At 40.9% G+C, this 16870-nt stretch overlaps 1 protein-coding gene across 1 annotated transcript in view; it reads left to right on the plus strand.

Moving 5' to 3' along the window:
• Positions 1–16870, plus strand: part of LOC122549488 (arf-GAP with SH3 domain, ANK repeat and PH domain-containing protein 1-like) — a 363467-nt gene that overhangs the window by 306328 nt on the left and 40269 nt on the right. The window contains exons 25-26 of the mRNA XM_043689348.1: positions 2316–2541; positions 16357–16533. Coding sequence (XP_043545283.1) covers positions 2316–2541; positions 16357–16533 — 403 coding nt within the window. The remainder of the gene's footprint in view (positions 1–2315; positions 2542–16356; positions 16534–16870) is intronic.

Here is a 16870-nt window from a genome sequence, read left to right on the forward strand (position 1 = left end):
TCTCACTCCATCTATTGCACACAATTCATAGATTGGACTAGGTTGCGTCTCTATGCTGTTTACTTGCTGTCATTGTGCTTGCTCACACCGAACCTATCTGGATACTCAGAGCATCTCAGCCTTGCATGGCCTTGCCTTTTTTGCACTTTACTGTCTCAGCCATAGATATCTGCTTTGTCTTGCCTTGCTATTTCGTGTAGGCACAAAGGAACGAAGCTTGTCATGCTTGTTAGCAGGGCTTAGCCAAAACAAGGGGAATAATTTTCAGTTGAGAAAGCCAACACAAGTAAGTCAATGACAGCCTCTGATACCTGTCCATGGACTTGGAAATGGTCAGTCAGCCACTCAGCATGGATAGATTCAGGATGCTTTATACGTACAGGATGGGGAGCTAAATGTAGGGCAACCCACCATCTGTCTATAGTCTTTCTGTCCTATTAGGGACCAGTTTCCTCCCTGCAATAAGGATGAGAGAGAGAGATTAAGGGAGATGAAAGTAGATGGCAATGCTGTTACCATTGGTGCAGGAGAAATCTCCAACAAGTGATTAGGCAATGCAAAGAGCATGCAAGGTTAGTTGTGTTACATGTTGGTGTGGGTGACAGCACGTGAGAGAAAAGCTGCACGCAATAGTGAGAGTGATGGTGCATGTGCCTAGGTGGGTGGTGTGCACTGTAGCAGACATACAATGAATGTGAAATATCAGAGAGACAATGATGGCACTTAAGCTGACAGAGTGGCGAAGGTCAATGACCTTCTTCCAGCAGTGCTGTGCATCCTTCCAGACAGTTTGTTCTGGTGTCATCCTCCACTGCTGGTTTTTGCAGAAGAGGAAGTTCTACCTCTTCACTAATCCTTCCAACAGGACGTCCAGTTACCTGACTTTAAAGTGGGGCATCAATTTTGCCCTGTCTGCCACATCCAGAGCAAACTTCAGCAACTGTGTAGGGGAACTCCGGACCGATAATGCTTGCTATAGTGCACAATAGGCTTTTAAAAATTACGCAGGGATGCCAGTGAATTTTAGGATATCCACTGAGTAGCAAGTTGTTCTAAGAACAGCATGTAATAACCCAGAATTGGAATTTCGGGTTCTACTTTTAAGGTAGTATGGTGGCACAATGGTTAGTACTGCTGTCTCACAGCCCAGGGACCCGGATTGATTCCAGCCTCGGAATCTCCAGCTTCTTTCTCAGACTTTAAGATTGCATGTTCTCCTTGTTATTTCATGGGTTTCAGCCAGATGCTCTCACAGTTCAAAGATGTACAGGCTAGGTAGATTAGCAATGCTAGCTTGCCCCATACTGTCCAGGGATGTGCAGTCTAGGTGGATTAGCCATGGTAAATACAGGTTATTGGGATAGTGGGAGTGAGTCTGTGTAGGATGCTCTTCAAAGTGTCAGTGCAGGCTTGATGAGCTGAATGGCTCTTTGGGATTCTGAGTCTGTGCCATAACTGAGTTAGTTAGCTAGTTGATGAGGTGAAGTTGGTAAGATTTGGAGACAAACCCACTAGGCTTCGCTGATAGGAATCCCTCTTTTAGAAAAAAACTTAGCACAACTTGGACTTGGCCTAAAAAATTTAGTTTGAGCCCTTTATTTTAGATAAAATAAGTAATCATTTTAAGTGTTCCAGCAGATAGCACATCAGTCACTGCAGTACTGCACTGTGAAGTAGATCAAAATTATCAGCTCAGTCTTTAAGTCGGATCTCAGTTTATGACATGACTCAAGTTGTGAATGTCTCCACTAAACCAAAACTCCTCAACTATGTAGTATGTTTACAAATAATTTTGTCTAATTCCAGGTTATATAATGATTTTACTTATTTGATTAGTCCGTAGAGAAATATTGACTCCTATACCTAAATAGCAATAAAAGTTAAATAATAAAATATAGGAAGCGAGATTCCTCTCCTATTTTATAGGATATGATGGAAATTTGATATGATTTAAAATTAATCTTTGTTATTATAACTCTGGAAAGGAATAGTATCTAAGAGGGAATATATTTATTTGAAAAAATGTTGTCTGTCTTCGTTGTAACTATGTACGTTATGAGGTATGTTCGCCTAGAAATCACTGTCCCATATACAGCCAAAAAATCCAATCTTAAGAACCCAAATTTAAAACTAATTTATTAAATAAAAATACCTTTTGGGGAAAAAAAAGAAACCACTGAAAACTGAATGTGTCAGATGCAGACATTTTTGATCCTTGGGTAACTCTCATCATCATGATTTCAACAGAGATTAACTCTTGCTCAGATTTTGAGTGCTGATCTATTTCAAATTTGTCCTGTTTTCCCTTTCATTAGACAAGTCCTGTAAAAAAAGAGCGTTCTCCAAGGCCACAGAGCTGCTGCCACTCTTCTAGTCTCTCCCCACAAGATAAACTTATGATTCCTGGACTTGGCATAGCACGGGAAAAACAGCGACTGTCTTATGGGGCGTTTAGTAATCAAATATATGGAGGTGGAACGGATTCTCCAACATCACCAGCCACTGATGCCCCTCCTCTTCCTCCTAGGAATCCAAGCAAAGGTTAGTGATAAAAATGAAAGAACAGTTTCTCTGAAGTGTCATTGTGTTTAAATATGATTTGCAGTTGTGCATTGAAGTGTTAATAGCACCTTGGTAAATATTCTGGTCAAACAGCTGTGTACTTTTTTAAAATAGTGCCATTTGCCATTAACAGGAACATTGTTTTTCTATATCTCTTAATAAGTGGTTAACTTCATTATAAACTTCATTGTTTAGCGAAAGAGTTTGATGTAATTATCAATAACTAATGGTGCCAAAATTTCTGTCTTCACCAAGCTTTGACAAATGTTGGAAAGAAAATGATACAATCCAAGTAGCAGATTGCTAGCTGACTATGCATCAATGCTTAAGTATTCCAAACCATCCACAAATTATATTTATGGAGAAAACAAAGTTGATTTTAATCAATTGATTTGATTTTTAGTCCTTGTTTAGACCATTAATAAGAACATAGTAGAGCAAACTTTTTATTTACAGGCACCTATGAGACCATGAGTGGACTAGTTGGATCAAGTGGTTCACATAATCAGTGGAAAAACACACACTAAGTAAATTAAGCATTATGCAGAGGGTATACACATCACTTCTACTTTTATTTACATCTTTAATAATAATGAAACTTTGCCTTAAATAAAACTTTCCGGCAAAGAGCCTTTTCATTTGCACCCTGCACTGACTATTTGGAGATCGCAAAAATGGAGTAAACTTCTATTATTTTGGGTCTATAATTTTTGCTGCTTTGAGAGTTCCAGTTGCAAAATCAAACTAAAATTGTGACATCCGATCAGAGATGGATTAATATACTTTAAAGGACACAAATATTATAGAGCAACACCACAAATGCATGTAGAACAATTAGAAAAATAGGTAGACTCACAGTATCAGGCAGAAATAGTGTTGGTAGGTGCTCAAAAAAGAAAGCAAAATTAAAACTAAATTTCAAGTTTTAAACTAGTTCAAAAATTCATGCATTTTCTATGAATTAATATAGTAACCCCGGATGGTAACTTACTTTCCTGGATCCTAAGCTGCAACAGCTCTTTCAACCCATTTCGTAGTCAGAGATTCAACCATACTCAAGTCCCCTCCCACCCCCATTCTGCCATTTGTTCTGGATTCTACTGCAACCAACTGGATGGAAATCACATTCATCAGGCTGATTCTAAGTGGGGGATCTTGGTGCGGAATTTTCCCTGTTTTCCATCTGAAATTTCACTTCTTTGCCTCTTTTAAAACCAAGGTTGAACAGTCTGATAAATGATATAATTGCTAAGATGTTAAAGTCAATGTCCCAGACTCTTTCATTGTTGCAAACAGTCTTAGGCATGTATTTTAGAACGAGCTGCACCTGTGGCCAAGCAGTTCCACTACAGCTGCAATACAAAAACCAAAATAAATTGATACATTCAGCCACTTATTGCCCCATGAATCTAATCTTAATAATCAGCAAAATGATGAAAGGTGTTGACATTGCTGTCAAGTGTCACTAAATTGGTAATAGCCTGGTCACAGATTGCTTGGCTTGGGTCTACCAATGTGCTTGGCTCCAGACCTTCACAGTAAAATCTTGATCCAGACCAAGATAAAAGAGCTGAATTCTGGAGGTAAACTGAAAATGATTGGCCTTGACACCAATACAGCATTTGATGGAGCATCTCATCAAGCAGTTGTAGCAAAATCAGGAATAAATGGTAGTCTGTCTGCGTGAAGGAGTCATAGATAGCACTAAAAATGGCAGTGATTATCTCAGTCCCAAGCCATCACAATTTCTGAGAGGCCTAGCCTCTATCATCCTCAACTAATTGCTCAATGATATGTCTGACCTAGTAAGATTAGAAATGAGGATATTCACTGTTAATTGGGTGCTATTCAATTCCATTTGCGATTCCCCAGATAGTGAAGTAGGTGTGCACACATGTAGCAGCACCTGACAATATTCATGCTTGAGATATTGGTTGGCAAGTAATATTTGTGCATACAAGGGTCAGGGTAATGCAGGCAATGACCATTAAAAGGAAAGAGTTTAACCCTTTCGTCCTAAATTTCAGTGGCATTGGTTGAATCCCTCACTATTAACATCCTGGGTGTTGCCATTGACTAGAGCTTAATTGGACTAGCAATATAAATGCAATGATTTGAAGAGCAGGTCTGAAGTTGGACATGCTTGAACAAGTAACTCAGCCTCTGTCTTCCCCAAAGCCTGTCTGCTGTCAGGAAAATGGATAAGAAAGTGTCACTATAATAATGAATAAATGTTCATCTACCTACTATCTTTTAAATAATCACTGTTGGAACTCAGTCATAATTAATGATTGTGCATGGAGAACTGGGAAATCAACTGTGGGCACATGCATTTAAGGTTTGTGGAAAGGAGGAGATGCAGTCAGAATAAGATTATTTTCTTTGTGTTAATTGTGGTTGGAGCTATTGTATAAATAGGAGAAGATGGAGGGAATCCAGACCTTGGCTCATGTAGACTGGTGGAGAAGGACAGGTAAATAACAACATTCTTCTATCTCAAAAATGCCATTTCACTAAACTTTACACACCTAACTATGCATGGCAAGCAATAAGAAATGGGCAAGGTCTATAATATCCTACAATGGTATTGGAAAATGCAGCCCTTTTTTAAATTCAAATACTCAAAATATGACATGACCTTGACAAGAGTAACCTTGCCTTTTTAAGTTAGGTAGCACCTAAATGGCAATTCTGGATATTTTTGAGATATGATTTTTAAAAAAAATAATTTGGGTCCTGAACCACATCTAACACGAGCTGATTTGAATGCATTAGTTACTTACGTGTATCGGCAACATTTTACATGGGTTCAACCATTTGATCAGAAAATTCAGATAGAGTGCAGTGTGGGAACAAAGTAAAGGATAAGGATTAGCACTGGACCTATTTCAATTACTTGTATGGGTACAACACCCAGTAAAACTACCCTTTATCTACACACAATACAGAATGCAAACATTTGGTATGATATCCAAATTGTAATTCCCTTCTTGCAATTTTGTTCATCACAAAGATAGCCACTCTGTTAACGTTTGATCTCATATAAAATACTCCGTTTGCCAGTATACAAACACACGTGGCAATCTTCCCAAGAATACTATACAAAGATTTAGGTGTTTTAAAATTAGTTTTAGCTTTCCATTTATGATACTGTTGTCTGAAATTGAAATGAAAGGTTATATAAAGCATATATGGAATTTTTATACAGTACTTATTTTTTATTTTAAAGAACAAAGAAAATTTACAGCCCAGAACAGGCCCTTTGGCCCTCCAAGCCTGAGCCGATTCAAATCCACCATCTAAAGCTGTCGCCCAATTCCTAAGGATCTGTGTCCCTCTGCTCCCCACCTACTCCTGCATCTGTGCAGACAGAACCTAAATGAATCTACCGTGCCTGCCTCTACTACCTCTGCTAGCAACGCATTCCAGGCACCAACCACTTTCTGTGTAAAGTACTTTCCGCATGTATCCCCCTTAAACTTTTCACCTCTCGCCTTGAACACATGACCTCTCGTTATTGAATGCCTCACCCTGGGAAAAAGCTTACTTCTATCTATCCTATCTATATCCTTCATGATTTTGAAGACTTCAATCAGGTCCCCCCTCAATCTTCTTTTTTCTAATTAAAACAATCCTAACCTACTCAACCACTCTTCATATCTAGCACCTTCTATACCAGGCAACATTCTCGTAAACCTTCTCTGCACCCTCTCCAAAGCATCCACATCCTTTTGGTAATGTGGTGACCAGAACTATACACGGTAGTCTAAATGCGGCCGAACCAAAGTATTGTACAATTTTAACATGACCTGCCAACTCTTGGACTCAATACCCTGTCTGATAAAGGCAAGCATACCATATACCTCCTTGACCACTCTAACCACCTGTGCAGCCACCTTCAGGCTACAATGGACCTGAACTCCCAGATTTCTCTGCTCATCGACTTTTCCCAAGGCTCTTCCGTTTATAGTATAGTTCGCTCTAGAATTAGAGTTCCCAAAATGCATCCCCTCACATTTGCCTGGATTGAACTTCACTGCCACTTCTCTGCCCAACTGTCCAGTCTATCTATATTCTCCTGTATTCTTTGACAGTCCCCTATGCTTTCTACTACTTCACCAATCTTTGTGTCATCTGCAAACTTACTGAACAGACCAACAAAGCCCTCTTCCAGTTAATTTATGTATATTACAAACAAGAGTGGCCCCAGCCCCGATCCCTGTGGAACACCACTGGTCACCTTTCCCCATTTCGAGAACCTCCCTTCAACCACTACTCTCTGTCAGCTGTTGCTCGTCCAGTTCTTTATCCATCTAGCTAGAACACCTTGACACCATAAGACTTCACTTTCTTCATTAGTTTACCATGGGGAACCTTATTAAATGCCTTAATAAAGTCCATGTTTATGACACCTACAGCCCTTCCTTCATCTATCAACTTGGTCAGTTTCTCAAAGGACTCTATTTGGTAAGGCTTGATCTCCCCCGTACAAAACCTATCACTGATAAGGCAACATCCCTCCTTATTCCTGAAGAAGGGCTTATGCCTGAAACGTCGAATCTCCTGTTCCTTGGATGCTGCCTGACCTGCTGCGCTTTACCAGCAACACATTTTCAGCTCTGATCTCCAGCATCTGCAGCCCTCACTTTCTATCACTGATAAGCCCAATCTTTTCCAAATATAAGTAGATTTTATCCCTCAGTATCCCTTTTTTCCAGCAACTGACATCAGGCTTACTGGTCTGTAGTTACCTGGAATTTCCCTACTACTCTTCTTGTACAGGGGGACAACATTAGCAACCTTCCATCCTCTGGCACCTCACCTGTGTTTAAGGATGCTACAAAGATATATGTCAGGGTTCCAGCTATATCCTCTCTCGCCTCCCTCAGCAACCTGGGATAGATCCCATCCAGTCCTGAGGATTTGTCCACCTTAATATCCTTTAGCCTACCCAACACATCTTCCCTCCTTATGTCAACGTGATCCAGAGCAAGCAAACTTCTATCTCTAATCTCAACATTCATCAAGTCCCTCTCCTCGGTGAATACTGATGCAAAGTAATCATTGAGAATCTCACCCATTTTCTCAGGTTTGACACACAACCTTCCTTCCTAATCCTTTAGTGGACCAACCCTTTCTCTAGTTACCCTCTTGCTTCTTATATATGAATAAAAGGCCTTTGGATTCTCCTTAATTCTGCTCGCTAAAGTTATTTCATGATCCCTTTTAGCCCGCTTGCTTCCTCGTTTAAGATTGGTCCTCTCTCCCGATATTCTTCTAAGGCCCACTCTGTTCTTAGCTGCCTGAACCTTATGTACGCTTCCCTTTGCCTTTTGGCTAGTAGCACGATTTCTCCTGTCATCCACGGTTCACGAATCTTGCCTTTCCTATCCCTTGTTTTCAAAGGGACATCTTCGAGGAGAAAGTGAGGTCTGCAGATGCTGGAGATCAAAGTTGAAACTTTATTGCTGGAACAGCACAGCAGGTCAGGCAGCATCCAGGGAACAGGAGATTCGACGTTTCGGGCACAGGCCCTTCCTGAAGAAGGGCCTGTGCCCGAAACGTCGAATCTCCTGTTCCCTGGATGCTGCCTGACCTGCTGTGCTGTTCCAGCAATAAAGTTTCAACTTTCAAAGGGACATGCCTATCCTGCCGTATATTCAACCGATCTTTGAAAGACTCCCACATATCAAATGTGCACTTTCCTTCACATAGCTGCTCCCAGTCCACATGTCCCAGCTTCTGCCAAATTTTGATATAATTGGCCCAATTTAGTACTCTTCCCTTAAGACCATTTTCATCCCTGTCTACAAGTATTCTAAAACTTACAGAATTGTGATCATTCTTTCCAAAGAAATGCCTCACTGCAACTTCTACCAACTTGCCTGGTTCATTCCCCAACACCAGGTCCAATGTAGCCCCTTCCTTTGTCGGACTATTAACATACTGCTCTAGAAAGCTTTCCTGAACATTCCTTACAAATCCTGCCCCATCCAGACCTCTGACACTAAGTGTATCTCAGTCAATATTGGGAAAATTAAAATCTCCCATCACCATCACCCTGTTGCCTCTACATCTTTCCATAATCTGTTTACCTATTTGTTCTTCTACCTCACGCTCACAGTTGAAGGCCTGTAATACAGCCCCAACAATGTAACTGCACCGTTCTTATTTCTCCGCTCTACCCATAATGCCTCACTGCTCAAGCCCTCTATAGTGCCCTCCTTTAGCACAGCTGTGATATCATACCTGACCAGCAATGGAACTTCTCCCCCCACTTTAACTTCCCTCTCTGTCCTGACTGAAGCATCCATATCCTGGAACAGTTAGTTGCCCATCATGCCCTTCCTTCAACTAAGTCTTTGTCATCACAATAACGTCATACTCCCAGGCACCAATCCAAGCCCTAAGTTCATCTGCCTTACCCACTATACTCCTTGCATTAAAGTACATGCACTTCAGGCCACAAATTCTTTTGCATTCATCTGCTCTCTGCCTACTCTTCCTCTTGGTAATGCTAACTTCATGATCCTTAAGGTCTCCACCTCACTGTTCCCAATGCAAATGCACAGTGAAGTTTCCACCTCACTGTCTACTAGTCTTCACTTCACTTCAGGTTCCCAGCCCCCTGCCACATTAGTATAAACCCTCCCCAACAGCAGTTGCAAAAACTCTCCCAAGGACATTCGTTCCAGTCTGGTTCAGGTGTAGACCATCCATTTTGTTGGCTCCTCCTCTTTAACTTCTCTCCTAGCTCCCAGAATTCTGCTTTCAGGACCTAATCTTGTTTTTTTTACTTATACCATTGGTGCCTATATGCTCCACGATAACTGGCTGTTCACCCTCCCCTTTCAGAATGCAGTGCAGACGGTCGGTGACATCCGTGACCCGAGCACCTGAGAGGCAACATACCATCTGGGAATCTCATTTTCAGCCACAGAACCGCCTATCTACTCCCCTTACAATAGAATCTCCTGTGACTATGGCCCAATTAGTCTTTTTCCTGCCCTTCTGAACAGCAGTGCCCACCATGGTGCCACGATCCTGGTAGCTGCTGCCCTCCCCTGGTGAGCCATCTCCCCGAACAGTATCCAAAACGGTATACCTGTCTTGGAAGGGGAATGACCGCAGGGGACACCTGCACTGCCTTCCTACTCTTTCTCTGCCTTTTGGTCACCCATTCACTCTCTCCTTCAACAATTCTAATCTGCGGTGTGACCAATTCACTAAACGTGCTACTCACGACCTCCTCAGCATCGCAGATGCTCCACAGAGAGTCCATCCACAGCCCAGAGCCATCATATGGTCAAACAAGAGCTGCAGCTGGACATATTTCTTGCAAGTGTAAGAGTCAGGAACTTCAGCCATGTCCCTGAGCTCCCACATCAAGCAAGAGGCACATGCCACCGGTCTGAGGTCCCCTGCCATTGTAAGCCTTAGCTTTATATCAACTAACTAAAACCAAACAATGCATTTAAAAATATGAAAGAAAAGAAAAACAGACCTTACCTTAGAGTCCTTTTCTTCTGTTTTTGGTGGGTGGAGGGGAGGGGGGTTGAAGCAGGAGGGAGATACTACACATGTAGTATCTCTGCTTTAACCACTCCCCAAATATACACTAAGTCCTTACCTTCCCTGTAACCTCCTGGTCTGCATCTTCACCTCTGCTCTGTCTCCCGCTGCTCCCGGACAGGCAACAGGTTGCAGGCTTCAAAGGTAAGTATTTATACTGTTTGCTTATCTTCCTGGAAACTTTCTGGTCCCAAGGTCACCTCCACTCTATCTTCCACTGCTCCCTTAGGAAAAAGGATTTATAATGAATTTCCTACTTAAAAATAATTGAAAATAAATGTATGCTGATATTTAGTTACTTCCAGTAACAGTAACATAGGTACACCACTGGAAGTTAACAAATCCATTGAAACTTGTATTAGTTAAATCAACCAGTTGGTATTTGACAAATGCAAAGGGATCCATTGTTAGCCATTTTTCTTAGTTAGTGCTAACAGAGCCACTTTCTTGGGAACCCACACTTTGTATTATGCATTCCTGCAAATTTCACTGCCTTAAACATCCACGACAAAAAAAAACGATTGTTGCAGTGCATGAAGTAGGCGGAATGGTGGCACAGTGGTTAGCACTGCTGCCTCACAGCGCCAGAGACCCGGGTTCAATTCCCACCTCAGGCGACTCTCTGTGTGGAGTTTGCACATTCTCCCCGTATCTGCGTGGGTTTCCTCCGGGTGCTCCGGTTTCCTCCCACAATCCAAAAATGTGCAGGCTAGGTGAATTGGCCATGCTAAGTTGCCCACAGTGTTAGGTGAATAGGTAAATGTAGGGGAATGGGTCTGGATGGGTTGCGCTTCGGCGGGTGGACTTGTTGGGCCTGTTTCCACACTGTAAGTAATCTAATCTAATCTAAGTACTGCCATAATGGGCTAATACTGTATAAACAACATCTTCCAAAGCCACTGCTTTAACACTTAGAAGAACAAGAGCAGCATGTGCATTGGGAACATCTGTAACTCATATGCCCCTCCAAGCCTGACCACTTTGAATTGAAAATAAAGTATTCTCTCTTCATAGTACTGAGTCAATCTCCTGCAGTTCTCTACCTGACAGCAACATAAGTGTATCTGCACCGCACAGATTTCAGTAGGTCAAAAAAGTGGCCCACCACAACCTTCACGAGAGCACTTAGCAAAGGACAGTAAATCCTGACTTTGTCACCAATGCCCGATCCTATGAATAAATAAAAGAAGTACAATAGTTATCTATCTTAAAATCAGAATTTTGATCTAATTATAATTCCTTACTACAATAAATACACTTCAAACCAAGCAACACTTCATAATCACAAAACTGAGCAAATTAATTTGACCTCTGTAAAAACTAATAATACTACCCACAAACTGAGATAAAAATCATTGTTTCTTGCATACAACTAAGGAGCCATTACTTTTTAAAAAAAGTATTTCCGATTCAAGATGCATTACTAATAATTAAAATTTAGAAGTGATTTTTAAACATTTTTTCTTAAGAGTATAGATTACAATGAATACAAGTCCAAATTAGAAATGATTTAAAAACAAAAAATGTTAGAATATGCTTTTACAGCTTTTTCCCATTACTTCTCACTTTGGCTTTTATAGCATGAAATCTTGTGTCATTTAATATTCCTTGCTGTGCACCCTAACAGACTTTTACCCCCTTCCCCCACTTCAAACTCAAACCTATTACTTCATTCTTCAGTTATGATAGAAGGTTATCATCTTGAAACATTTGGCAGGATCGTATAGGGGTCTGAGCAACATTGGGCTATGGTGAGATTTGAGACAGATTTGGATGGGAAGTCCAGCAAAGCCAACTCCTGCCTTTGTAGTATCTCTCTCCAACTTCCATGTTTTTCACAAGGGTCATGGTAAGCTTATTGCTAGATAGCAATGAGTTTCTCACTAGTTTGCAGTGATTGCCAACTAAGGTGGATTACATCTTGTTAAACACCTTATTGATGACCCAAGTCACGTCATAATTTTAAGTTTTTTATATAACCAAACTTGACAAACAAGTGAGAAATCGAGAAAAGTAAACATGGAAGCCTGATCAGGTACCTGGTGAATTCAGCTTTCACTTGCTCCAAATAAGCTCCATGTTGAGAACCAAGCACCAGTATCTCAGGACATGTTTTATTGGCACGAGCCACACTTACACCACTATTTCAGACAGTGGAATCTGCAATGTACAACTTCTAAGAACTCAGATGAACCTCTACCAATCCACTTACACTTCCGCACTTCAGTGCTTCGGACTGCACTGGTCACTATCACTGTAATGCTGCAGCAAGGACACTGCACTTAGGGACAAGTGCCCAGCTTATGGACTGAACTAGGCTGCATTTCCAGACTCTTCATTCGCAGTCATTGGACTCACTCACTTTGGCAACCTGGATGCTTACAGCATCTCTGCTTTGTATTGCCATCTGTTTTTGTGCTTTCCCCTCTCAGTCAGAGATACCAAGCTCATTTAACTTCTGTCATATCTTTTCTTTTAGTACAGAACAAAGGAAGGAAGCTTGTTATGATTGTCAGCAGTCCTTAGCCGAGTCAAAAGGATAGTCTTCACTCAGGGAATCCTGGAACAGTAAGTCAAGGACATGTTGATATCTGTCTAGGGCTTGGAAACTATCAGTTAAGCTAATCTGGATGGTCAGGATACTCTCTGCGTGAGGAGGTGAAGAGTTGAATGCCATGCAGCCCACTACCCATCTTGAGTCTTTCTGCCCTGTTGGGGACTGCTTTCTCGCTGAAATGCGAACAAGTCAAGTATTATGGAAAATGAAAATAGATGACATAGCTGTTACTCTTGGTGCAAGTAGTGGAGTGACCCGAGTGAGTGATTCAGCAATGCTGAGGGCATTTGGGGTTAGTGGTGTTTGGAGTTGGGGTGATTGACAGCAAGTGAGGGAAGATATTGCAGGCATCAGTGAGAGTGGTAGAGCAGTAACCTTGGTGGGAAGTGAGGTATCAGGGAGAAGATGGTAACAGTTAAGTTTGTGAATCGGAGAAGGTAATTGATCTTTTTTCCTACCTTACTGTGCTTTCCTCCATATAGAGTCATACAGCACGGAAACAGACCATTCCGGCCAACTCATCCATGCCGACCAGTTTCCCAGACTGATCTCATCCCATTTGCCTGCATTTGGCCTATATCTCTGTAAACGTTTCCTATTCATGTACCTATTTAAATGTCTTTTAAATGTTGTAAGTGTATCTGCATCTACCATTTCCCCAGCAGTTCATTCCGCACATGAACCATCCTCTGAGTGAAATAGTTGCCGTTCTTGGCTGAGACCACTTTAGCCCTGGTGACACATTTGAACGAGGCTGGTATGGCCTCATGTCATGGCCTCTGTGGGAAAAGAGGAGGTCCCACCCAAAGGCAGAAAAGTGGATTTGAGGATTATCAAAGTACCATGCTCTCACTGAATAGTGGAGCAGACTCAATGGGCTGAATGGCCTAATTCTGCTCCTATGCCTTGTAGTCTCTTACAGCAGGAACTCCTGATCCCCGCCTGCACAGCATGTCAAATCTGGGGAGTGTCAGGAATCGTGCAGGGCACCTCCACTCTGACTGTGCTTGTCTGGGTGCACAACAATGATGTGCAGGCACTAGCAATGTTTTTAATTCAGGGATATCCACTGAGTGGCAAGTTGTTCTGGAAACAGTATGTGGTAAAATGGGCCGAGAAATGGACATGAGCATTGCCATCAATGGGGAGAGTAAGTATTTAATGAGGCAAGTTTGATAAGATTTGGCAAGAAAACCCAGTAAGCGTCATGGTGGGCATCCCTCCCAAAGAAAATGACACAACTTGGATTAACATTCAGCCTATTAATTTTGTTTTTCTTTACAAGTGCTACCAGAGTGCTGTATATTTCCAGCATTTTGTGCTTTTATTTCAGATTTCTAGCATCTAAAGTATTTTACTTCTGTATTAGAGGAAAAGATCAATATTGACTGGTGTTAATAATTTCAGATTTCTAAAGCACTGATATAAATCAATTTACAAAAGACCTGACCCGCTGATAGTTTAATAGTATGTTTATAATAGAGCTTGTAGTAAAAATACAATTTTTAGGATTTAAGCAATATTGTTGCATATTTAGTTTCTTACTATCCAGATTATGTCCGTGAAATATATCTTCAATTGGTTTTGATTTTCCTTCAAACGTAAATCCATTCATAGGCCCAGATATCTAATGTAATGCATTTGTAAATGGTTTGTTATCCCAAACTGAATTCTGAAGTCTTTCTGCAGCCCGTGTTAGAGTAGTTTGAAGTGCATAATTTAACTTTGCCAAAAATTGAACGAGGAGAAAGGAGAATATGCAAAAGTCCCTTTTGATATTTGATAATGACAGTAATTCTACACTCTAGATAGTCATGTTTGTAAGGAACGCAGATTGCAAAATCAAAATTATGGTATTGCATCTCTTCCTCTGGCCACAAAGTGTACTCTTCTATTGGGAAGGAGGGGTTGCCCTATTCCCACTTTGAAAGAGATTATACATTTACACAGTATTCTCAGCATGTGCCAAATTATTTCATGCTTGAGGTGTGACTTTTGAAATGTAGCAATTCTGCATTATATAGACAGACAAGTCGACAAAGATGTTTTGAAGCAGGTACTGTACATATTAATAATATAAATCAGAGACTAATCTGTTTTTGATGGTGTTGCTTCAGGGCTGTTAATTGACTAGGATGTTGGAATAATTTTCTGCTGTTTCTACAGCTTGTATCTTAACAGGATCCTTATTTCTGTATCTGAGATAGTTATTCTATTCATCACAATAGGATTTCCTCAGGGTAATGTCCTTGGATCAACCATCTTCAATAGTTTCATCAATCACCTATCCTCCATCATAAGGTTAGAGATGGGGATATGCATCGATGATTGCATAGACTTAAGTACCATTCACAACTCTTCAGACACTGAAGCAGTTTGTGTGCAAATGCACTAAGATCTGGACAATATTTAAACTTGCGCTTATATGGGACATGTGACACTTGTACCACATAAGTGCCAGGCAATGACCACCTCAAAAAGAGAGAATGCAACCATCAATCATTGACATTCAGCAACATTACCATTGCTGAATCTCCACTATAAACATCCTGTGGGTTGCTCTTGACCAGAAAGGGGATGGCTGGATATCTGGTGTGTGATGCCGAGTTATGCCAATAGTGTGGGTTCAATTCCTTCAATTCTCTCTAATGAGAGAATATCCGTATGTCCAATATAACTATGGTGATTTGACCTTTATGTATTGGCAAGAAGCTGAACTTGACCCACATACAAATTTGTGTGGCTACAGGAATGGGTCATCTCCCGTCTCCCCAATGCCTGTAATCGTTTACAAGACACAAGTCAAGTGTGTTGGAATATTCTGTACTTGCCTGGTTAAATGCAGCTCCAACAACACTCTAGAAGCTTGAACAGGATAGCAAATGTATGGCAACATTGCCACCTACAAGATAGAACATAGAACAATACAGCGCAGAACAGGCCCTTGGGCCCTCGATGTTGTGCCGACCTGTGTCTCACCCTCTGAGACACATACCATCCTGATTTAGAACAATATTGTCATTCCTTCACTGTCACTGAGTCAAAACCATGGAAAACCCTCCCAACAGCCGTTGTACCTATACCACATGAACTTCATCTGTGCAAGAAAGCAACTCAACACCATCTCCTCAAGAGAAATTAAGACTGTGCAACAAATGCTGGCCAATCAGTGATACCTATATACAGTAAATTAACAATTAAAATAAATATTATGTCTAGCCCACCTCTGGTGTTGCATTTGGTGACAACCTAGATTCTGCTTGAATCTGTTCCTTTCGACTTAGAGCTGTTGCTTGGTAAGACAGAAAAAGAAGTTTGAGAACCCAACTTCGAGATGCTGCAGATCATTAATAATCATCAAGTGTGATTGTCAAGTGTTTTCCTTTTGTTTGTAATATTAAATATAATCAATTTTGAAATTGTGGTCTTGTACAATTAATATATGGAATGTTGCATATGTGTATAATATATCTAAAATTAGATCATCACTATTAAAATCTTGAAAGGAGAAGTTGATTTCTGTTCATCAGTTTTAGTCAGTGGTGGATAGGAGAAAATTGATTTATTTTACATTGCTTTGATCCTTCATTGCACCGTATTGCATGCTTTCATAACTGCTCTTAACATATTGTGCAGTAGTCAGCTGTGTTTTTGTGCTTCTCCAGCTCCACATGGCCCAGTCCCTCCTTCAGTCCTTCCTGTAGGTCCCCAGGTCACAACCGGCAGCTCCACTTTATCAAAGAAGAGACCACCGCCCCCACCCCCTGGACACAAACGAACCTTATCTGACCCACCAAGCCCGCTACCTCATGGTCCCCAGAATAAAGGTCTGATTCCTTGGGGTGAGTTTTTCTTATATTAAGTTAGTTAAGTTACTGTAGGAAGCAGAAAGTTATATTAATGTCTATTAAAGTAAAAATGGTATAAAAGGGAGAAACTGCAAAAAGTTGGTTCTTTCTCATTCATTCAACCACTGCGTATCAATGGAATTTGCTATCATCAGAGTATGGAAACTAAATTATCTGGACACTTTGACATATGAGGAAATTCACACGCTTGCAGTGCTACTTAGTTAAATATTTATCATCAACCCAGTTGTGTGTAAGTTGTCGTGCTTGACAGCACATTATTTTTTCTGTCATTGTCCACCATACTGTTGATTGTTTGTCTTTTCTTTTA

The sequence above is a fragment of the Chiloscyllium plagiosum genome, chromosome 4 (genome assembly GCF_004010195.1).
Source record: "Chiloscyllium plagiosum isolate BGI_BamShark_2017 chromosome 4, ASM401019v2, whole genome shotgun sequence".
Lineage (NCBI taxonomy): Eukaryota > Metazoa > Chordata > Chondrichthyes > Orectolobiformes > Hemiscylliidae > Chiloscyllium > Chiloscyllium plagiosum.